Here is a 22,770-nt window from a genome sequence, read left to right as displayed (position 1 = left end):
TTTGCATACGCAAGAGGACTTAGCCAAGCCAAATGCTCACGTACGCATGAGTGATTTCGCATACACATGCATATCAGGTTTTCAAAAGCTGATATCCTGCAAAATTCATTTTTTCAACCAGTTTTCATACTTTTATATCTTTTTGTACAAAAATTATTTTCAACCATTCTTGAACCATTGAAAATATTATTAAATAAATTTCATAAAAATTTACTTTCATTGAATTTTCAGCTCCGAGGACCAAGTTATGATCTGCCAAAATTGGTCGAAAATTAGTTTTTGACTAAAAACAGAACTTACCAATCTTTCCAAAGTTTCACAAGCCACCTCAATTTACACTCAACAAAATGATCCCCAAACCATCAAATTCAATCATTTACAGTCAATCAAGTTCGAACCTACTCAATCCATACATTGCAACTCTAAATCATCAACTTCTCATCTCAAATCCTCAATTCTGTTATTCTAACAAATCATTACCAATATCTACATACTCAATTCCATAATCACCATTTCAAGCTCATGCATCAACATTCAATACATTCATCACTTACCAAACTTATCTTTCATGGCCTTCGGCCCAAATTCACATCCTCCGGCCCAACATTCATTTATCCGATCAACTTAATAATTCAACAATTCATCAATTCATAATTTTAATCATTAATTCATACTACATTCTCATACAAGTAGTCACATCTCAATTCACAATTACCACATTTAATTTCTATCCAATCGCACAATTCAATATTATTCCTAGGGGTACCTAGCCTAGGATTTCATGTCACATTACATGATACTTAAATGAAATTTAAACCGTACCTTCATGATGACGGTTCACACCTAACACTTGGGTTTTCTTCTCAATGACACCCATGCTCCAAACAAGCGAGGTTTATCCAAAAGCTTCGCAAGCCAAAATCAAGGTCCTAATGTGTACCAAAATCACCCAACAACTCTAGTGTAACTAATTTCACACATATATCAACTTAGGATTCATAAAATTTGATAAATCACAAGGGTTTAGTGAATTCTTACCTTATCTACTGGAAAATTGGGATGGAACTCACTAATAGCTCATACTAAAGCACTCCTAAACCATCAAAATCACAAAATCTCTAAAATTTTATTAATAAAACAAGAATTGTGTAAAATTGATTAATAAATGTATAATTTAAAAAAAAATAAAAATCTCTAAAATCAATTTTGTAACTTATTTTATTATTTTTTTCAAAAAATTTAAGAAAGAAAAAGAAAAAATTTTGATATTATAATTTGAAAAAAAAGTTACATCATGATAAATTAATTAATTTAACAAAATTTAGACTAGATTAAAAGTTAAAATTAACCATGATAAGTCAATTTATTTCATTTAATAATAAAAAGACATGTCATAAAGAGTAACTTACTCTTTAATTTAGAGAGTTAAATAGAATTCACCATATAATAATTATTATAGAACTTATTTAATTTATATTTTTACAATAATTATATATTTATTATTATTATTATATATATTATAATAATTATTATATATTTTTTATGATTATTAAAATTTTTTAAATATAGAATATAAAATAATTAATATTAAATTGTCATTAAAATATTTTTTAACGACTATTTTTATTCTCACTAAAATCAAAATGAACGGTATTAAGTTATTGTACAAGGACGGTGCATCCAAGTGCATCCACGTTAAGCACTTAATTAGTCTTTACACTAGAAGCAAACTTTTTATGTTATATATTGTTTTTGGAGACAAGACCGTGTATACACTCATCCAATGTTATAAGAGTCATTGTGATATCAAAAATCTTAAGTACTGGATGGCATGCACCTCAAAATTATTACTTCACATCCACTCTAAAATTCAGCTAGACCTAAAGTTATGTCTACCAGACATTACCACCACAAAACAAAAATAAATAAATAAATAACAACAAAGATCAAATTAAAGTGTCTCATTATTTTTGGAATATCCTCTCTATATATATGAAGTCGGAAGTGAACTCAGTCATCCCAACCATAAAACACATACACAAGAAATTGCATAATGGACTTTCTCCACCTCCCATCATTTGCATCTATGAGAGTTCTTGTCTTTGGTTTTTGGGTTGTAACTTTATTTTCTGAGTTTGCAGTTGGCATAACAAGGCACTATACATTCAATGTACAATATTTAACAAACTCATGCTTAGCTTCTGAAAGTTTATTAGTTCTTTCTATCAATTGCATTATTTTATTCATCACTATACCATACTAATTTTTTATGCTACCCTTTTCCATGTGAAGATTGAGTATTTGAACGTCACAAGATTGTGTCACACAAGGACTATTCTGAGTGTGAATGGGAAATTCCCAGGACAACCATTAGTGGCAAGGGAAGGTGATAGGGTGTTGGTTAAGGTGGTTAACCATGTCTCCAACAATGTAACCATTCATTGGTATGTTTGCTTTGTGTTCTCATTGTTTATTTTGAAGCCAACCCAAATTCCTGATTAATTAAAACAACAGTTGCGACTCTTCTAATATTGCTATTGTGAACTGGGATGATGCCCATTACATTATTTGTAATAATATCATAATGACTCTAACTGCCACCATTACATACATATAATTAGAGCATAAGTACAAATGCACTCATAATTATAACTCTAATTTAAAACTACACACGAGTTTAATTTTGCAGGCATGGGATTCGGCAGATAACAAGTGGTTGGGCAGATGGACCAGCATATGTGACACAGTGTCCCATACAAAGCAATCAGTCCTACACATACAATTTTACCATTACTGGCCAAAGGGGAACCCTTCTTTGGCATGCTCACATTTCATGGCTTAGAGCTACCATTTATGGACCCATCATAATCCTCCCTAAGCATAAAGACCCTTATCCGTTTGAGAAACCACATAAGGAAATCCCTATCATTTTCGGTATTATTTATATAGCATCACACCACTCATATATGTATTTTATATCTATTATTTGAAAAATCATATATTCTAACCAACTCCCTCTATTTTAAACTAAGAGTCGCTTTTATTGTTATAATACATTAAAAATTAAGGTATCTGAATTTAGAACTATTTTAAATTTATATACATTAATTTTTAAATATATCAAAAAAAGTCGAAGTGATATTTATTTAAAATGGAGGATTTTAAAATAAACGTCACTTTTTTTTATGATATATTTAAATAATTAATGTATCAAGAATTCAAGATCTAGTTAAATTTACATTAATTTTTTATTGTCGTGTAATATAATTATAGAAAAGTATGAATATCAATATACTATTTGTCAATTTATTGTTAATAATAATTAATTATTATATTTTAAACACATATATAAGGAGACATATTCAGAAAATACATTATAAAGATATTTTTATTAGACATAGCCATAAAAAAAATATTTTTATTAGACACATCTAGAAAGATACTTCCATTAAAAATAGTCATAAACAAGAGTTAACAGAAATTGGTTGAGAGAAATTGATAGAAATACGGTAGCAAAATTGTATAATTATTTTCTTTTTTTTGTTTAAGAATATAATTATTAACTAACTGGCAAAGTTGTGGGACTTCAGGTGAATGGTTCAACGTTGACCCAGAAGCAGTTATAAGTCAGGCCCTTCAAACAGGAGGGGGTCCCAATGTTTCAGATGCTTACACCATCAATGGTCTTCCGGGGCCTTTCTATAATTGTTCCTCTAATAAAGGTATAATAACCAAACAAAAAATGAAATTAAAAGGTGCAATTAGAAAATTAAATAATTAAAGTTAATTTGAAGTTGAAAAGATAGAGCGTGGAAGAGTAGAATTGACAAGGCATTTTAGCTGCAGCAGGGGATCATGATGACTTCGCTAAATATTTAGATCTTTTGCTTTTTCCCTTCTCATTTTAACTGAAGCACAATGTTTAATAATTAACCACAACAAACTTGTCAATTGTCAGGTTCAATTCTTCCATTCAAACCTATTATAAAGAGAAATATGAGTATTTTCATTTTATAAGAGATCAGTTTACACACTCTGACATGTCAAAATATAATATTTTATTTCTATGTATATTAAAATATAAGTGAATATGATTATTAAATTATATATTTATTAATATTCAAATTTTCTAAAACTTGATAAATTTGATTATACAAACGTATTAAATGTATATTAAAATTAAATATTAGTATAAAATATATACTAAAATATAAATTATATTAAAAATAAATTAAATTATATATTTTTATACATAAATAACAAAACTTAGACCGTGATTCTTCATTTTGATATATTATCACTAATTAATAAATCCATAATCATGTAGTTTTATTTGTATGCAGATACATTAAAGCTAAAGGTGAAGGCCGGAAAAACATATCTTCTAAGGATAATCAACGCTGCACTCAACGAAGAACTCTTCTTCAGCATAGCAAATCACACACTCATAGTTGTTGAAGCAGATGCTTCATACACAAAACCATTTGAAACACACACAATCCTAATAGCACCAGGCCAAACCACAAACGTTCTCCTAAAGACCAAACCCAAATTCCCCAACGCCACTTTCCTCATGGCTGTTAAGCCCTATTTCACCGGCAGAGGCACCTTCGACAACTCCACTGCCGCCGCCATCCTTGAATACACCCACCCTTCTCACAAACCCACTCCTCAAAACCTCCCCCTTCTTCAACCAACACTTCCACCAATAAACGCAACAGATTTCGTTACAAAATTCACTGCGAAGTTTAAAAGCTTAGGGAATGATAAGTTCCCTTCAAAGGTACCTAAAATGGTGGACAAGAAATTCTTCTTCACTGTAGGATTAGGGACTAGTCCTTGCCCTAAGAACACAACATGCCAAGGACCAACCAACAACACGAAATTCGCAGCTTCCGTAAACAACATCTCTTTCGCGCTTCCGAATTCGTTGTCTTTAATCCAAGCCTACTATTCAAAACGATCAAACGGTGTTTTCAAGACAGATTTTCCTTCCGTTCCAATCAACCCTTTCAATTACACAGGAACTCCACCGAATAACACAATGGTTACGAATGATACGAAGTTGGTGGTTCTGAATTTCAACACTAGTGTACAGGTGGTGTTGCAGGGTACTAGTATTCTTGGTGCTGAGAGCCACCCTCTTCATCTTCATGGCTATGATTTCTTTGTTGTTGGGCAAGGTTTCGGGAACTATGATGAAAACAAAGACCCTGAGAAGTTTAATCTTGTGGATCCTGTTCAGAGGAACACTGCTGGAGTTCCACCAGCCGGATGGATTGCAATTCGGTTTCAAGCAGATAACCCCGGTTAGTTTCCTAGTACTACACAAATTATTAAACATATAATAATTTACATGTTTTTTTTATCAATTTATATTTTTTTGAAAAAAATGATTTCATTACACGTATTATCAAATCCACGTGCGCATGCATGCATGTGTTCATTAATTAGGTGCTCGCTAGCTGCAGCATTTTACACTCTCCTGGTCTAGAGATATTTGAAATCATACTCTGTTAATAAGAGAAATCAATCATGCTTGTATATAAAAAGTAAATTACTAAATCATACTATTTTAGTTTACCAGTACTACATAGATTAATTAATTTTTTCAATAAATATATAATGTAACTCTAAAATCAAAACTTTTCAATATATAGATATTTTTATTATTCAATTTATCTAGAGAAATCACAATTTCTTTGTAAAAAATATTATAATTTCATTATATTACATAAATAAATTAACTTTTTACAATTTTAATTTATAAGTAAAGGATATTGTTATTTAAATTACTGTTTTATCGTAAGACAATTTGTTTATTAATGATGATAGTAAAGTAAAACCCTTTTTATAATCAACTTTAAATTGTGAAGAAAAATATTATTCTATAACCTTCAAATTCTAGGTTGAGCATGATAATAGGTGCCTACATAATACATATATTTGGTGGTTGTTGAATGACTTTGAACGTCTGTCATAATCTATGATTACAGAAAAAATGATTGACATTGCGGTATCACCTTAAACTTTAAAATGATGCTGACATAAGTAGCATCTCTATGATCTCTTTTATAGTTTTATGTGATATTTTTCATTTTCCTATATTATCCAATAAATTTATGAACATTTTGAAATTGTAGTCATTATATAGAGCAGGAATAGCTAGTGGCTGATTTGTTTTTTATATAAAAATTATTGTTGTATTATTTTCGATTATAGAAAAGTGATGTGTTTTAATTTAGTATGAAGATAATTAAAGAATTTGATTTGTGTTTTAAAAATAAAAAAAAAATTAAAAGTGTGTTTAGTTTGGGTTTTTTTTTTTTTTTAATGTTTTTTACTTTTTTTGAATTTTGTAAAAAAAAAACAGTAAAAATAAGAAGTAAAAACAGAAAATAAAATTTTATTATTTTTACTGTTTTTCACAAAAGAATAAATTAAAATGACAGTGTTAATAAATAAAGGAAGGAAAGGCTAGGTGCATCTATTTAATTCCTGTATATACCTTTGCAACCTTAATTAACTTAATGTTTCAAGCAAGTTAAAAAAGGCAATACTTGTTACTTACTTTATTGAATCTTACCAGTTTCTTCGAGATAAAGGCTGCGGTAGAGTGACATTCATAAATCCAAGATTCAACATTTAATGGAAGTGAACAATTAAATCGCACACTTTATGCTTTCTTATAATAATCAGGTCAAATTTAAGACACGTATCGCTAGTCCAAAATTCACGAATGTAACACGTAATTGGGCATTGTCACTTTCCGTAACAAAGAACTAGATAGAGTGACATTATCATTGTACATTAGTTATTAGTTCACATCAGTGTTGTCGCTTTTTAATTTGGCATGAACTACTAATTTCATATCTAAAAAATTCAACCGCTAACAAAAATATTATTAAAATATGTTATTGAATAGATAATTTTTGAATGATTTAAAAATATAATATAAATAATCAATTATAATTATATTTTTATAAGTAACAAAAAAATTATATTTAACAAATGATGTATTTATTTGATATGAATTTTGTGATAATATTAAAATAAATATTTAGAAGATACACAAAAAAAATTTAAACAAATTTTAATTTTTAAATAATTATAATAATTCACAATAAAAAACTTTTTAAAAAAAATTCTCTTGATATAAATTTACTAAAATTTAAAGATGAAAAGATTTTATTTTTCTAATAATGATTGTAAAAATTTGTATCAAAATCTTATCTCTAATTTTTTTTAAGAAATATATATTTAATATCTAACTTTTTAATCGCGTCTTTTAACATTTCAGAAATTTATTTGTCGTTAACAGCTTTTAGAATTTTTTGTTGTTAGTAATATAAATTTTTTAATACCATTTTAATAATTTATTTTTTAATTTATATATAATTTTGGATTTGATTATTTCTAAAAAAATGGTATAATATCATTATTTACTGAGATATAGTGTTTAAAATTTGTCTTTGGCTTATTGTATTTCTAAAAAATTAAAAATACTAGAAATAGACATCAGTGTTGTTTTTTTTTTTTTTTTCTCATTTGCTATGTCATAATTGATTCAATGTGATTTCATGTTCATTTTCTTTGCCGTGTGATGAATAGGCGTATGGTTCATGCACTGTCACCTAGACATTCATACAAGCTGGGGATTGAAAATGGCATGGCTAGTATTAGATGGACCTGAGCCCAACCAGAAGCTCCAACCACCACCGTCTGATCTTCCAAAATGTTGACTTTGTGGGTCTGGATTCATTATTGGGCTTTGCTCCTCCAATAAGATTTTTCCCCTTTTTTGTCAAATAAAAATTTAATTGTGAGATTCTTTTGATGTATTGATGACGTGAGAGGGGAAAATAAAGAATGTGTACTTTGGGGTTTGTTATGTGGATAGTAAAAACTGTTCGGTCGGTTGTCATGTTTGGTTGGTTGGGTGGGATTGAATTGGATTAGGGATAATTAAGGAGCAGTTCACAAGTGTTAGTCAAAGGAGGAATTTGCATTGCTTTCTTTTTGAATAATCAAAAGCAATCATGTGATTATTAAAATTTGATGAGCTCAACTTTTCTTATTATAATGTTCTCTTAATTTGCTATTTGTTTTGCTTCTACTCAAAGTTTATATAAGCTACAAATCAAGTAATTAGGCTTCAAATTACAGGCAATAACATGATCATTTCTTGAAACTTGGTTTAATCTTACATATGGATCGAGATACTCAAACAATGCACGTACTAGCTGTTACTTAAACATATTTGGTTTGGGTATATTAGTTATTACTAATATTTGTGACTATGAAAGATTTAAGTACAGATAAAACTGATTATGAATTATTTAAATAAGAGTTATTTAGTTCGTAAGTGCACGTTTTTATAATACATCTTGATATAAAGTAGAAGAGAATAATAATAACAATATAAGAATGTGATCAAGGATAACGAGAAAAAAAAATTAATATTCGTAAATGTATTAAGGTACTTCTATCTTATTTGATTGTTGAGAAAGTTATACATGTTCTCTAAAATAGTAGGACTCGTATAATGACATTCTGACTAAAGTTATCCGGATAGAAATTAAGACATTTGAGAGATAATAGAACATGGAAACAGTTTAATATAAAGTATCCAAAATTTGTTAAAGATTCTCGTAACATATACTTTGGTTTAACAACTAATAGCTTCAATCCATTCGAGACTTTAAGTTTCACCCTTAGTATATCACCAGTGATACTATATATTTACAATTTTTTTTTCTCTAATCCTATGTGAGAAAATATCTCTTAAACGTCTATGATAATTTCTACTCTTAAGATGTTTGAAAAAAATTATTAAAATTTTTTAGCAATTGCTGCTTAAGGGAATTATGAGAATGCGTTAGTTGATGCTCATGGTTCTGTTGACAGTAAAACCTTTTGCCTTACATGCTACATTATTTTTACTATTAATGATTTTCCAAACTTTGATAACTTGTTAGGGTGAAATAATGGATTTATGAGACATCTTCGATGGTCACCACATAACCACGAATAAAAGACACAAATAAGTACTCCTTTGATAGTTTCACATTACTGAAAAGTCCTCTTTAGCGATTATTGGGTACAGTTATTTTTTCCAAATTAAGGAAAGTCGAAAAATATCCTCACAAAGCAGTCAACGATTTAGAGGCCTAAAACAATGAAAAAAATAACATTTTTTAAAATTTGCCATATTAAAAGGATAATATCCTCCGTTATTGTCTTGACAAGATGTATATAATGATGAATACTTTTGATAATGTGCCACTATAAGATTAAGCTGATTTGTGGCGGTTTGAAACTCCCACCAAGAGGTTAGTGGGAGTTTCTCAAACCTCCAAAATTTGAGGTTGTACGAACTTATTTTCGACGGTTTTATAGAACCCCCAGGACATAATTTAGTGGCGATTCTTTGTCTGCTTTGTGGGGTTTTGAGTTAAATTTTTCAACAATTTTTAAAAAAATTTTCTAATTGTTTAAAACCACTACAAAAATTGAATTTTCAAATTAAAAAATTGCAGCAAATTGAACGGTTACAAACCATTTAAAATTAAAACTAAACAAATTTAAAAGTTATAAACTACTATTATTGATGAACAAATTACATCAATCAAACTAAAAATTATTTAACTTTAAAAAAATTAGTAATTGATATGAAATGAACAGAAATTTAAACAAATTACATCAATCAAATTGGTTGAAATGAACAAATTACATCAGTCAAATTTACATATGCATGAAACAAGACAAAGATATAAATTTGAAAAGTTTCTATACGTAAAAATTGAACAATCTATTTAATTTAACTTTTTATGATGAATTTAGTTGGTATTATATATTAGAATATCATAATTAGGAAACAAAATCAGAAAAATATCAAAGAGAGTCAGAAAAAAATCAATGTAATTTATTAGGATATTATTTCATAATTAGCGTACTTATTAGCGTATTGCCGTACTCTTGATCTATATATTGGTAAGAACCTTGTAATCACAAAAAAAGAATAAGAACAAATGTTACTTTTCTAAATAATTCTTCTTTTCTTTCATAAATCCTTTGTACCATGGTATCATAGTAGAGTTAGGTTCTAGGAACTCAAAATCAACTATTTCTGACGAATTGACATTACAAATTGCAAATATGCTACGCAATAGTCTTGGAATGCAATCATCACAAACCAATTCTGACAATTTTTCAATTGATTTCAAATTAAATGGAGATAATTATCCATTATGGGCAACTCTGATGAAAAAAATAATTGGTGGAAGAAGAAAGAAGAAACACACCGAAGAAAATTGCTTTAAGATTGTGGATTACCCAAATTAGTGGAAAAACAATTCCAAGTCATCGAGAAATCAGAGTACGGGAGCCGCCATTGTGAGCATCCCAGAGGAAGCAATGGCGAGGCCAGAAGAGAGGAAGCAAGTTGCTATGGCAAGGCAGCAGCGGTAGTAAGGGCAAGGACTACTGAACTCATTGGCTGTTTAGTCTAGCCGCAACTCAATATGAAAGGGAGACTCAAAATCAGAATCCAATTAAAAAAATAAATGAATGGATTTTCGATTGTGGGGCTACCGATACTATGGCTCATGACCTCCATGATTTTAACAGCTTGACTATACCCTCAAAAGCCCATATTAAAACAGCTAGTGGAAATTAATTGATGTTAAAGGAGGAGACTTTATTACTTTTTCAGAAAAATTGAGACTAAAAAATTGCCTCTATGTCCCTGCACTATCATCAAAATTATTGTTTGTTAGTCAAGTAACAAAGAAAATAAATTGTGTGGTACTCATGTACTCTACTTTTTGTCTTTTACAGGACATTCTTACGAAGGAGATCATTGGGCGTGATACTGAGCGAGAAGGCCTTTACTACGTTGATGAAGTAGCACATCCAGGTCATGCCATGCTTGCTCAAGGAATGGTTACTAGGCAACTTTGGTTATGGCACAGGCGTCTCGGACATCCTTCATTTGGGTACCTCAAGTTTTTATTTCCTAGTCTTTTTACAAGTAGCACTGAACCCCTCAAATGTAAAACTTGTATTCGTACAAAAAATCACAGAGTTTCTTTTCCTCGAACCAACACTAGAGTCAATTCCAGTTTTTCTCTAATACACTCTGATGTGTGGGGCCCAGCCCCTATTTTCCATAATAATTTTCAATATTTAGTGTTATTTGTGGATGATTTCTCTCGTATGACTTGGGTATATTTTTTAAAACACAAATCTAAAGTGCCTGATAAATTCTTTACTTTCTACCAAATGATTCAAACTCAATTCAACAAGAAAATTCAAGTACTTCGCTTAGATAATGGTGGGGAATTTATAAACCAATCAATGCGCACTTTTTTTTATACAAAATGGTCTTATCCATCAAACTTCCTACCCAAATACACTCCAACAAAATAGTGTGGCTGAGCGGCAAAATCATAAGTTACTTGAGATGACCCGAGCCATGTTTTGATGCACAAGTTCCAAAAACCTTTTGGCCTGAAGCTATAGTGACCTCTGCCTACTTACTGAATCACCTACCTACCCAAGTTCTCCACCACAAAACACCCTTACAAATCTTGGCTACTCAGACTCCAATCCCGCCTATTCTAACCTTACCACCTCGAGTATTTGGATGTTCCGTCATTCTCCATATCTCCAAAGTCAATAGAACCAAACTTGATCCTTGGGCAGAAAATGTGTTTTTGTTGGGTATGCTACACACCAAAGGGGTACAGGTGCTATAATCCAATCACTCGTCGTATTCATGTGACCATGGATTGTGATTTTTTAGAATCCGAATTTTACTTCAGCCACCAACATGGCATTCAGGGGGAGAACAATAATGAATCACCAAGTTGGCTAAATAACCTTTGTTGTCCAGAAGCTATTCAAACAGAGCAAGTAGATGGAGCCACCGAGAATACTTCACTCAACGTAGAAAACAACTCGGTACATACAACCAGTGAGAGTTCTTTTGAGAATGTCAAACAAGAGGTAAGTAATTATCAATCTGATAATTTACTCCTTGTTTTTAATGAGGCAACTAACAATAATAGATAGCACTGGAACATGAAGAACCAGAGCCCAATACTTTTATTCTTCCTCCAAGAAGAAACAGAGGGATGCCTCCTTATCGGTACTCACCAGAACATGTTTTTCGTAACTCAAGATACCCAATAAGGGTGGCTAGAGAAGGAATAGCAAATGTTGCAAAGGCTTTTTCCACCACACTCTTGACAGAAGACATTCCAAGAATTGTTCGGAAAGCCAATGAAATAGCTGAATGGCGAAAAGCCATGAATACAGAAATGGAAGCTCTAGAGAAGAACGGAACTTGGAAGAAGTGTATCCTACCAATAGAAAAAAAATTAGTCGGATGTAAATGGATTTTTACCATTAAACACAAGGCAGATGGCACCATTGAACGGTACAAGGCAAGGTTGGTGGCCAAAGGTTATACACAGACCTATGGTATCGACTACACTGAAATTTTTCACCAGTTGCAAATATTAATACTATCAGGGTGTTATTTTCAATTGCAGCAAATGAAGATTGGCCACTCCATCAATTTGACGTCAAGAATGCTTTCTTGCATGGAGAGTTGAAAGAAGAAGTGTACATGGAAGCTCCTCTAGGTTTCTCAACAGAATTTAGAAAATATAAAGTTTGCCGGTTAAAGAAGGCTCTTTATGAGCTTAAACAATCTCCACGTGTCTGGTTTGGAAGATTTACATTGGCCATGAAAAGGTATGGGTACAAGCAAAGCAACTCTGATCATACCATTTTTTGAAAAAAGGGAAGATTTAATCACTTGCCTAATAATCTATGCGGATGATATGATCATAACGGGAAGTGATGTTGAAGAAATTGCAAAATTGAGAAGGAACCTATTTACAGACTTTGAAATGAAAGATTTGAGAAGACTAAAATATTTCTTAGGAATAGAGGTTCTACGATCCAGCAAAGGAATCTTTATCTCCCAAAGAAAGTACATTTTGGACCTTCTAGCAGAAACAGGAATGGTGGACTGCAAACCAATAGATATCCCCATGCAAGTTAATCACAAGTTAAAGATAGTAGAAGGTGCCACCCTAGCGGATAAGGAAAGGTGCCAGCGACTGGTTGGGAAACTAATTTACTTATCCCATACTCGGCCTGACATATCTTATGCTGTGGGAATAGTAAGTCAATTTATGCATAAGTCACAAGAAGATCATATGAAAGCCACCATGAGGATAGTTCGATATTTGAAGGGAGCTCCAGGAAGTGGAGTTATATTAAAAAGGAATGGCCATTTGAAGGTTGAGGCATACACTGACGCAGATTGGGCGGGCAACCCAAATGATAAAAGATCAACAGCCGGTTACTTTACACTTGTTGGAGGCAACCTGGTAACTTAGAAAAGTAAGAAGCAGAAAGTTGTAGCACTTTCAAGCACAAAGACAAAATTTTTGAATGATCGTTAAAGGCATAACTGAAGTATTGTGGATAAGAAAATTAATGACTGAGATTGGATTTCCACCGCAATTGCCAAGCCAGTTGAAATGTGTCAACAAAGCCGCAATCAGTATTTCAGAGAACCTCATACAATATAATAGAACAAAACATGTTGAGGTGGATCGACACTTTATCAAAGAAAAAATTGAGAATGGCATTATTGAGCTTCCATGTGTGAGATCAGAAAATCAGTTGGCTAATATTCTTACTAAAGCAGTTTCAAGACAAGCCCTTGCTAAAGTACTAACCAAGTTGAGTATTGGTGATCCCACTACTCACCTTGAGGAGGAGTATTAGAATATCGTAATTAAGGAACAAAATCAGAAAAATATCAAAGAGGGTCAGAAAAAAATCAATGTAATTTATTAGGATATTATATCATAATTAGCGTACTTATTAGCGTACTCTTAATCTATATATTGGTAAAAACCTTGTAATCACAAAAAGAGAATAAGACCAAATGTTACTTTTCTAAATAATTCTTCTTTTCTTTCCTACACCCTTTGTACCATGGTAACACTATAATGATCTATTTGTTGACAGTCAATCCAATGTGCTAAAGAAGCTAGTTTGCTACAATCTCAAATACATTAAGAACAATCAATAATCACTAACCAATAAGAAGCCTTCATTATTTCAGTGGAGAGAAAAATGATTGGATACCAAATATTGAAGTACAACATTTAGGTAACATGCACATACAACTTAATACTACACCAGCAGTGTGATAGATAAATCAGAATTACACATTATAATCTAATCTCTACAAGCTAAGTAGATAAAAAGAAACAAAAATTAATACCATTTTTTCAGATATTTGAGATGCTAAACTCTTTCCTCCAATAACAGCACTAGCAGCAGTGCACAGTGCTTGTCCTTTGAAGAAAAAAATTGAAAAACTTTGATCATCCTAAAAAATTTTAGGCTCACATATATGGAATATATTGCTTACATAAATATATTTGTAGAAATCATGTCTTTGCAGAATTCTAGCATAATATTCTGAAAGCACATATTCTATCATGGCAAACCAAAGAAAAAATAATCAAAATCTTCAAAAAAATAGGTTGATACTAAATTATAAACAAAAAAATTAAGAATATAAAGTATAAACTTATAGAATCACTTTAAGAAGGACATCAAATAGGTTCTCATCTGCAACCAAACCAATTGATAGCCAGTTGAAAGTGAACAAAGTTATGACTAATGAAGAATAAAGCAGTCTCTAAGAATGGAGCATATGCAAGAGAAAAAATGTTCTATAACTACGCTCACCTGGCTCTTGTCACCCCACTCTCCAAAGAAATTGATAGAAAATGCCTGCAAAATGAAATTGATAAAGTGGATTTGATTAACTATAGTTTAGTTTTTTTAGTAAATACTGTACAGTTATAATACATATATGTTACCTTTAGAAAAATAGGAGACAAAAACTGAGATAAAAAAGGTGTTATTGCTTTTTTAAGTTATCATCAACCTAGGAGTTAGAATCACATAATGTATATATAGTTTTAGAACATCAAATACACTTAGAGAATTCTGTTTTGAATATATTCTTACAATCAATGATTTCTTGGAATTAAGGAGAAAAATTCTTAATCCATTCAAAATCATATCTATGCATCCAAACAAGAAAAAATATATCAGATAGATATTTTATTTTTACCTTACTGCTATCTTTCTTAACTCCATTGTTAGCCTTTCAATCTTTGTCTTGGTAATAAAGGGAGTTCAATCAACTGCCAAGAAAGAAAAATAATTAACTTGAGAATAAATTGAGCTAAGGAAAATAAGAGAATAAAACTACTTATACCAAAGAAATTAAACGAATAAATGGAATCATATAGAATATATTGAAAAAAGAGGCCAAGAAAGTGAAGCAGCAAAGAAATCAAGCGGGAAATAAACACAGGAGGAAAAGTTCTAAAAAGAACGCTCACCATTAGTCTTGTAAATCTTCATACAAGAAATACATACAATAGCCATTTTCAAATTCTTGATCCTCAGTTGTTGGTGAACTTGTGCTTGATTGAGCTTCTGCATTCAGACTAGGTACTATTATGTCTCAACCTTGCAATTACCAAGGGTATGTTTGGTTGAGTAGTAATAATGAGATAAAAATTTTCACGCGTTTTTTATCCTCTACCAAACATAACCTAAAAGAATATTTTTAACCAAATGTATCAAGACGAGAAATTTATCTTAAAAGTCGTAGCAAGAACTATGTTGAGCATGCTGAACATACGTCAGTTTACATTCAGCTATATGTTTACAATTATTCTGTGTGAAGAAAATATCTCTTAAATGTCCATAGTAATTCCTACTCCTAAGACATATTCTTTTATGTTCTCAAAAGTGTGCCTTTTCATATGGTTACCCAACAAACATTTCTAAATTTATCAATCTCAAGAGGAGAAAGATATTTGGCCTAAAGAGCCATAATTCTTATATTCTCATGGAACACTTTGGTATGTTGTCATGTGAAAGAGATATTTCCTCTATTCTTTTTCACTGTTATGGTTTAGCTGGTTATTCATCTTGGGAAGAAAGCAACGATTACTAGTACAATTCAATATAGATGGATATAATCCTCTTAAAAGGTAAGTTTGTTACTCTTATTTAGATGGCTCATGTTTTGTAAAGCCCTTATGCTGCATTTGGTTCTGAGAATAAGATCAGATAAAATACTGAGAACAAGACACAAAGGATAGAGATATAAAAATTAGTGTTTGTATTTTGTTTAGTAATAAATTAGCTAGAACAAATAATGAAAGTCCAATTTATTCTCATTTTTTTATTCAAAAAATTTTAGAAGAAAAATATAATAATAAAATGTATAATTATAAAAAATTAATAAGAATAATGAAAGAAAAAATAAAAAATAAATTGTGTTCCTCGTTAGTGTTTCAATGTCCTTCCTATCAAGATGGATACAAAATACATTAATTCATTGTTTCTGAACATAATGTCTCTGCCTATGTCTCATATGCCAACATAATTTTGTGTTGCTATGTCCCTGTCTCAGTGTCTTGTCCTTATAAACAAACGCAACCTTAATCATTTCGAGATTTTTCGTAACAAGGCTCCCCCAGAAAGATGCATAGCTAAACGTTGTGTGAAGGAGGGATCTCTAACTTTCTGTTTTATACATGGACATTATTTCTTGCAAACAAGAATGAGACATTCTGTTGATTTAAAAAACTTGCAGAAGTTATTCAAAATGAACAGAACTTAAACATTATATTCACTAGAAGTGAACACGGGGGCGAATTCAAAATTTTGCTTTTGAAAGTTTATGTGAAAAGAATGATAATGTTTGTAATTTCTCATGCTCTAGAACATCCAAACAAAATGATGTCATTGAAAGAAAAAACCATCTTCTTGAGAAAATTACAAGAAATATACTTAATAAGACTAGTATTCTTAAATATTTTTAGGCAGATGCAGTTAACACCACTTGAATTGATCTGATTCTTTATTAAAAAACAAATTAAAATTTTAATCTTTTCAAAGAAAGAATAATCATTTTTTGGAATATATATATAAGCATATCATTTAATTATATCATGTTCATCTCAAGTTGAACTTTAATTTAATCTTTAAATCTTTAAATATCTATTTTACTGGTTCAATGACGAGTCCAATTTTTAGAACCTTGACTAGAATTGACATATATTAATAATAATGATAGGAAAGAAACTAACCTAACAAACTTATAAGTTATAACTACTTTACTATTATTGCTATTTTTAAGCTCAGTTTCTTCTTTGCCACGTGACTGAGCTTTCCTTTCTATTTTTTCCTATGACTCTTATCTGCTATATATATAAAAGGGTATGTTATAGTTAGGGTTGAACTAATGAGCATTCTGAAAATACAATTGATAATTCAGTTCCTCACTTTTCCCTATTTTTCAATTCTGCTGCATTTGCAATTATTCTAACATGGTATCAAAGCCTCGAGTGGAAGAAAAAGAATTGAAAGATGCTGATTGAGCATAGTTTGATTGTGCAAGACCAAGAGTTGTTTGTTTGAATTTCTCAAGAAGATCCTCATGAGAGGTTAGCAAAGCTTCAACTTCCCCAACTGTGTACATTTCTGGTTTAGCACGTACAGTAGTAATGACTGAAGAATACTCTTCAAGCAAATTGCTTCAATGTGATCTTCTGAACTCAAACTGTGACCTATGGGTGAGAGTGAATCTACAAGTTTCTTGACTTTGATTAAGTAATCTTTAGCAGAAAGATTAAGCTTCTTCACATTCTTGAGCTGATTCTTGAATTGCCTCAATTTTGTTTTGTTCGAAGAGATGAAATATTGCTGTATTTGATCCCAAATCTGATAAGCAGAAGCACATTTTACCATTTGATTCTTGAATTCATCATCCAATGATGATAAAAGCCAGGAGCAGAGATTATAGTCTTGAAGTAGCCATTCTTGATGTTTGATGGATGTTTTTCCAGCAAGCTTATCTGCATCAGACTCAAATTCAGGTGCTTTTGTTGATTTGAAGATGATCTTGCAGATTCTGACTTTGAATTGTAAAAAAAGCAAGTTACTTCCAAGTAGAAAAATTGTTTTCATGAAGTTTATCAGGGATGGATTAGAGAAGAGATTTTTGGGTAGAGGCAATAAGATTTGAAGGTGTGATGGCCATGATGAATGAAGGAAGGATCGAGTAATCAAGATTCAAACTCTTGATATCATGTTAGAATAATTGCAAATGAAACAGAATTGAAAAACAGGGAAAAGTGAAGAACTGAATTATCAATTGTATTTAAAACCCGTGGCTTTAAGTGACCAGTTTTGGATCTAGTAGCCAAAGGTTGTCATCAACAACAGGGTGTTGATTATGCCCAAATTTTTAGCCCTGTGATAAAGCTTGCAACTATTAGAACTGTTCTATCTATAGCTTTGTCCAAGGACTAGCCAATAAAACAGTTTAATTTCAATAATGCTTTCTTGAATGTAGACTTGGATGAAATTGTGTACATGCAACAGCCTCCTGGTTTCTCTTTAGAGGATACTTCATTAGTTTAATACTCTTTTTCTGTTAAAAGATCTTGGCAGTGTTATTTATTTTCTTGGATTAGAATTTAATAAAACTTCACCTCATTATCTCTATATTAGTCAAACTAAATACATTTGAGACCTTTAAGCTAAAGTTGGAATGCAACACTGCAAACCAACCCCTACTCCTATGGTAAGCGATATTAAACTCACCTCTCAAGAGACAAATGTGTTTGAAAATCCTACCTTTTACAGATCTTAGTTGGAGGATCACAATATGTTGTACTTACTCATCCTGAAATTGCATATTCTGTAAACCGAATGAGTCAATTTCTTGAAAACCCTCTTCAATCTCATTGGATTGCTCTTAAAAGAATTCTAAGATATCTATCTAGATGCCTTGATCAAGGTATACATTTTTCGCAAGATCACTTATTGTAGAATTCCAGTTTTTGCAGATTCAGATTGGACAAGTGAACTAGAGGATCATCGATCACAAGTGGATATTGCCTTTATCTTGGTTGCAATCCAATTCTATGGTCCAGTAAGAAACAAAGCACTGTAAGTCGCTCATCCACAGAGGCCGAATTCAGATGCTTAGCTGAAGCCACTGCAGATACAGTTTGGATGCACAATTTACTCCTTGAATTTACAGTTCTGCTGCATTTGCAATTATTCTAACATAACATAACAGAGGCCACGCATTTCTACAACTCGTGGTCCACGGTATAAATAATGAAGCTAAGGAAACCAAGAGACAAAGCTAAATATACCAAAGAAACGAATAAATAAAAAATGGGATCATTTAATATATTGAAAAATGATGCCAAGAAAGTGAAGCAGCAAGGAAATCAAGAGGGAAATAAACAGAGAAGGGAAAGTTTTAAAAAAGAACGCTCACATTATCTTATGAAGACTTCAAAGCTGCCTAATGTTAATTAGTCTTGTAAATCTTCATATAAGAAATACATACAATAGCCATTTTCACCATTATATATACATCAAATGACTATACCCTTTATTTATTATCGTTAACCTTTGCTAAGTGCTATGCTAAAGCATAAGCATGGAAAAGTACTCCTCAAATTCTTGATCAATTGTTGGTGGCCTTGTGCTTGATTGAGCTTCTGCATTCAAACCAGAGTACTATCATGTCTCAACCTCGCAATTAGTCTAAGGGTATGTTTGGTTGAGGAGTAATAATGTGGTGGAAATTTTCACCAACCATATTAGATGTAAACCAAAAACCAGCCACCAAAATAGTCACTCGTATAAAATACATGTTAAAATACAAAATACACATGGAAAATGAGTTACACAACACATGTATTTATACACAAATACATGGTAGTTGATTTTTAGTGTGCACATGGCATTTTTGAATTTTCACCTATGACTTTAATGTGTAAATTTAGAAATATCATGAAAGTTTTTCACCAGCTTCTTACCCTCAACAAAACATAACCTAACAATATTAACCAAATATATTTAGAGGAGAAATTTATCTTGAAAATTGTAGCAAGAACTATCTTGAGCATGCTGAATATACCTCGGTTGACATTCCGCCTTCCAGATGAAAGGACATACATGTTGGGATCCACTCCATTAGACAAAAGAAAATCTTCGAATTCTTCTTCTATGGCGAGCTCTGCGCCATCTTTACCATCTTCCGAGTACGCATGGCCTGCATAGTTTTCTAATTCCAGAAGGTGCTCCTTATTATCATTGAAAACTTGTAAATAAGATCCACGATAAGATGAAGGGAAAATTAACTCTCGACATATGTATCCTTATTCATTAGAGCTTACCTTCTTTTTCTGTTGATACATGCAAAGAGAGTGATTATCCTAAATATTATGGTGATTCCAATTAACAAAACAAGTGGAAGGCCTACCATATAGGTAAGTGTCCGCATCGAGTTTGGCTTCTTTATTCACAGATATGGCAGTATCAGAATCCTCCATAAAACTATTGCTGTCTTTTGCGGATTCAGGTTCAGACCTTTCATCAAGGAATGCTGCATCTGTTCGAATCTTGACCATCTGGTTGTGCACACTCTCTAAAACTTGATTTTCATCAGACATTGAAGCATGTTCGGAACAGAAGCTCCCAACCCACCATTTATGTTTTGGTCTAACTAGATCCAATTGATCACTCTGAAGTTTTCTTTTCTTGTTAAACTCAGCAAAACTAATACCATACATTCCGTCCACCTGGAGTCTAAAAGAATAGACAAATGTCAATGAGAATCAAAGGACAATGAAACAATAATATGATAAAAAAAAAGAATGAAATAAACAATGGTACTAGAAATTAGACAATTTCATTTTTCAGCAGAGTTATATATTGTTATCAATCATTCAAATTTTGTCAATGCAACATTGGTCAAATTTGCTTACCTATGTGAAAGAGGGTAAAAAATTTCATTGATGAATTTGATGTGTAAAATTCCTAATTGTTCTCATGGATGAAAGTTTCTGTAACAGTTTTTACTGTAGCCAAACATACCCTAGTCACTAAATAGTTTGTGTTAAGAGAAAAGCTTAATCACTAAGCACTGAGAACACTAGCCACAGCTGACACCATACAGCACCGAAAATGTTAGAATTGTCGCAAGAAATAATCAGTTATAATCTGAACAATCTAAAAGCTGTTTCAAAATCTTTAATAGACTTTCTGAAAATCCTTTTTTGATAGAACCCAATTTAATGAGCTGATCCCTACACAGTAAAAAAGAGGCTATTGTTATAGCTGCCATTTATTTTTCAAGAAACCAGGCTTCTTGAATTACATACTTGGAATTCAAAATCGGTTATTGGTTCTTGACATGAACCATCTATCAAAAATGCTTAAACAATTGGTTAGAGACACAATAATTATATATCTAATATATTTCCCCACATAAGAGCCTCATTTGGGCTTGAAGTGTGGATAGTGCATAAAACATCTTGGCCATATAAGCTTTTGTTCTATGTCATAACTATAAACCATCTTTTCCAAAAGCTTAAGGGTGTGTTTGGTTTGCGATTTCAATTTCAGTGTTTTTTGTTTGAAACATTTTATGAAAAATAAAGAGGTAAAAACAAATAACATGATTTTACTGTTTTTACTATTTTTTCTTTTTCCTTTACCAAACAAAAAGTACTAAAAATGAAAAACGCACTCTAAGTTATGCTGAGTGCACACTAATGGTTTTTTTATCTACTAGTTCCAGTTCTACACAGTGAAGGATTCTTGAACTCAATAACAAAGCATTGTAAATTTGCAATTATTTCTCCGAGAAGGTCTTATAAGAAAAACAGGGGTAATTCATAGATTGAATTTTTAAGGAGATATTTCCCCCAAAATATAGAACAATTCTGGAGTTTGAAGCTGAATTTTCACTGAACAGAACAGTAAAACTCATATATTGTGCACCAATATGCAATCTAAAACACTTGCATCTACAATTACTTTACCATTTAACCTTTGCTATTAAATAATATTCTGCTCAAACAGATGATAGGTACAAATATCTATTTACTTACTTACTAAGTTCAAATAAGCAAAAAAAAAAAAAAAAATCATTTATCTAGCTTCTGATATACCATAATCAATTCAAAACAACATTAGCATCAAATCTCTTAACATAATAATGCAGAAAATTAAAGAGAAGAAACGAAAAGTAAAAATAAACAGAGACCAAAACCAAAAGCAAGAAGGGACGAAGATCTAGAAGATCCATATATAAACCTGTTCATTTGAGATGGGCTCTCCTCAGTTTCCTCCATCTAGATCTACTAAGAATCAAAGACGCTGATCAAAGCACAGATACTACTGTAGAGAAGTTTATGAAGAGAGAGAGAAGACAGAGAGAAGAGAGAAGAGAGAAGAGAGAGAGATCTTTATTAAGGATGTTTCACGCTGAGATGAGGATATGGATAATTGGATATCGTCCAAGAATACAGTCTCCACAACTTTTTTTTTTTTTGCATTATGTCATGATTCATGAGTCATGGGCACATGCATTGCACGGAAGAAATTAACTCTCCTATGTAACTTGTAATGGATCGTTAAACTATCTCCAATAGAAACTCATTACATTCCTGTTTATGGCCACCTGTTATAAAAAGTAACTCCACGTTAATTTTTGCGTCATAAACAGTAAATAAGAATTTAAAATATTTCTTTCTTTTCCATTAGGAGGAACTAACTTTAGTCTCTATTGTGATCTCATTTAATTAATTAATTAAAATACTTGAAATTAAT

At 31.3% G+C, this 22,770-nt stretch overlaps 2 protein-coding genes across 5 annotated transcripts; one reads left to right on the top strand and one right to left on the bottom strand.

Moving 5' to 3' along the window:
* The first annotated feature begins 1,986 nt into the window (after positions 1-1,986).
* Positions 1,987-8,062, top strand: LOC107639517 (laccase-2-like). The gene is made up of 6 exons (XM_016343046.3): positions 1,987-2,170; positions 2,293-2,444; positions 2,690-2,934; positions 3,591-3,722; positions 4,344-5,309; positions 7,612-8,062. The coding sequence occupies exons 1-6, from the start codon at positions 2,054-2,056 to the stop codon at positions 7,740-7,742; spliced, it is 1,743 nt and encodes a 580-aa protein (XP_016198532.1). The 5' UTR covers positions 1,987-2,053; the 3' UTR covers positions 7,743-8,062.
* Positions 8,063-19,403: 11,341 nt separating this feature from the next.
* FHL (far-red-elongated hypocotyl1-like protein) lies at positions 19,404-22,526 on the bottom strand. 4 transcript variants are annotated; one of them, XM_016343048.3, is made up of 4 exons: positions 22,255-22,526; positions 20,417-20,742; positions 20,072-20,218; positions 19,404-19,649 (listed from the first exon to the last, which is right to left on the bottom strand). In XM_016343048.3, the coding sequence occupies exons 1-4, from the start codon at positions 22,290-22,292 to the stop codon at positions 19,576-19,578; spliced, it is 585 nt and encodes a 194-aa protein (XP_016198534.1). In that variant the 5' UTR covers positions 22,293-22,526; the 3' UTR covers positions 19,404-19,575. The 4 variants fall into 4 exon arrangements, with proteins under 4 accessions (XP_016198534.1, XP_016198535.1, XP_088340335.1 ...); XM_016343049.3 differs by having other exon boundaries at positions 20,072-20,206; XM_088484209.1 differs by having other exon boundaries at positions 20,417-20,735; positions 22,255-22,467.
* Positions 22,527-22,770: the final 244 nt, after the last annotated feature.

Source organism: Arachis ipaensis, chromosome B4 (genome assembly GCF_059453495.1).
Source record: "Arachis ipaensis isolate K30076 ecotype BB chromosome B4, ASM5945349v1, whole genome shotgun sequence".
NCBI classification, from domain to species: Eukaryota; Viridiplantae; Streptophyta; class Magnoliopsida; order Fabales; family Fabaceae; genus Arachis; species Arachis ipaensis.
This window is presented reverse-complemented; position numbering and strand designations above follow the sequence as displayed.

What these genes read in the sequence shown, in the direction of transcription:
- LOC107639517 (XM_016343046.3), top strand. Translation starts at nt 2,054, where the DNA reads ATGGACTTTCTCCACCTCCCATCATTTGCATCTATGAGAGTTCTTGTC. An exon ending in GGAAATCCCTATCATTTTCG is followed by an intron (nt 2,935 to 3,590) that starts GTATTATTTATA and finishes GTGGGACTTCAG; the next exon opens with GTGAATGGTTCAACGTTGAC. An exon ending in GTTTCAAGCAGATAACCCCG is followed by an intron (nt 5,310 to 7,611) that starts GTTAGTTTCCTA and finishes TGTGATGAATAG; the next exon opens with GCGTATGGTTCATGCACTGT.
- FHL (XM_088484210.1), bottom strand. Translation starts at nt 22,292, where the DNA reads ATGGAGGAAACTGAGGAGAGCCCATCTCAAATGAACAG. An exon ending in TGCGGACACTTACCTATATG is followed by an intron (nt 20,312 to 20,416) that starts GTAGGCCTTCCA and finishes CTAATGAATAAG; the next exon opens with GATACATATGTCGAGAGTTA. An exon ending in AAGGCGGAATGTCAACCGAG is followed by an intron (nt 19,650 to 20,071) that starts GTATATTCAGCA and finishes GTTTGAATGCAG; the next exon opens with AAGCTCAATCAAGCACAAGG.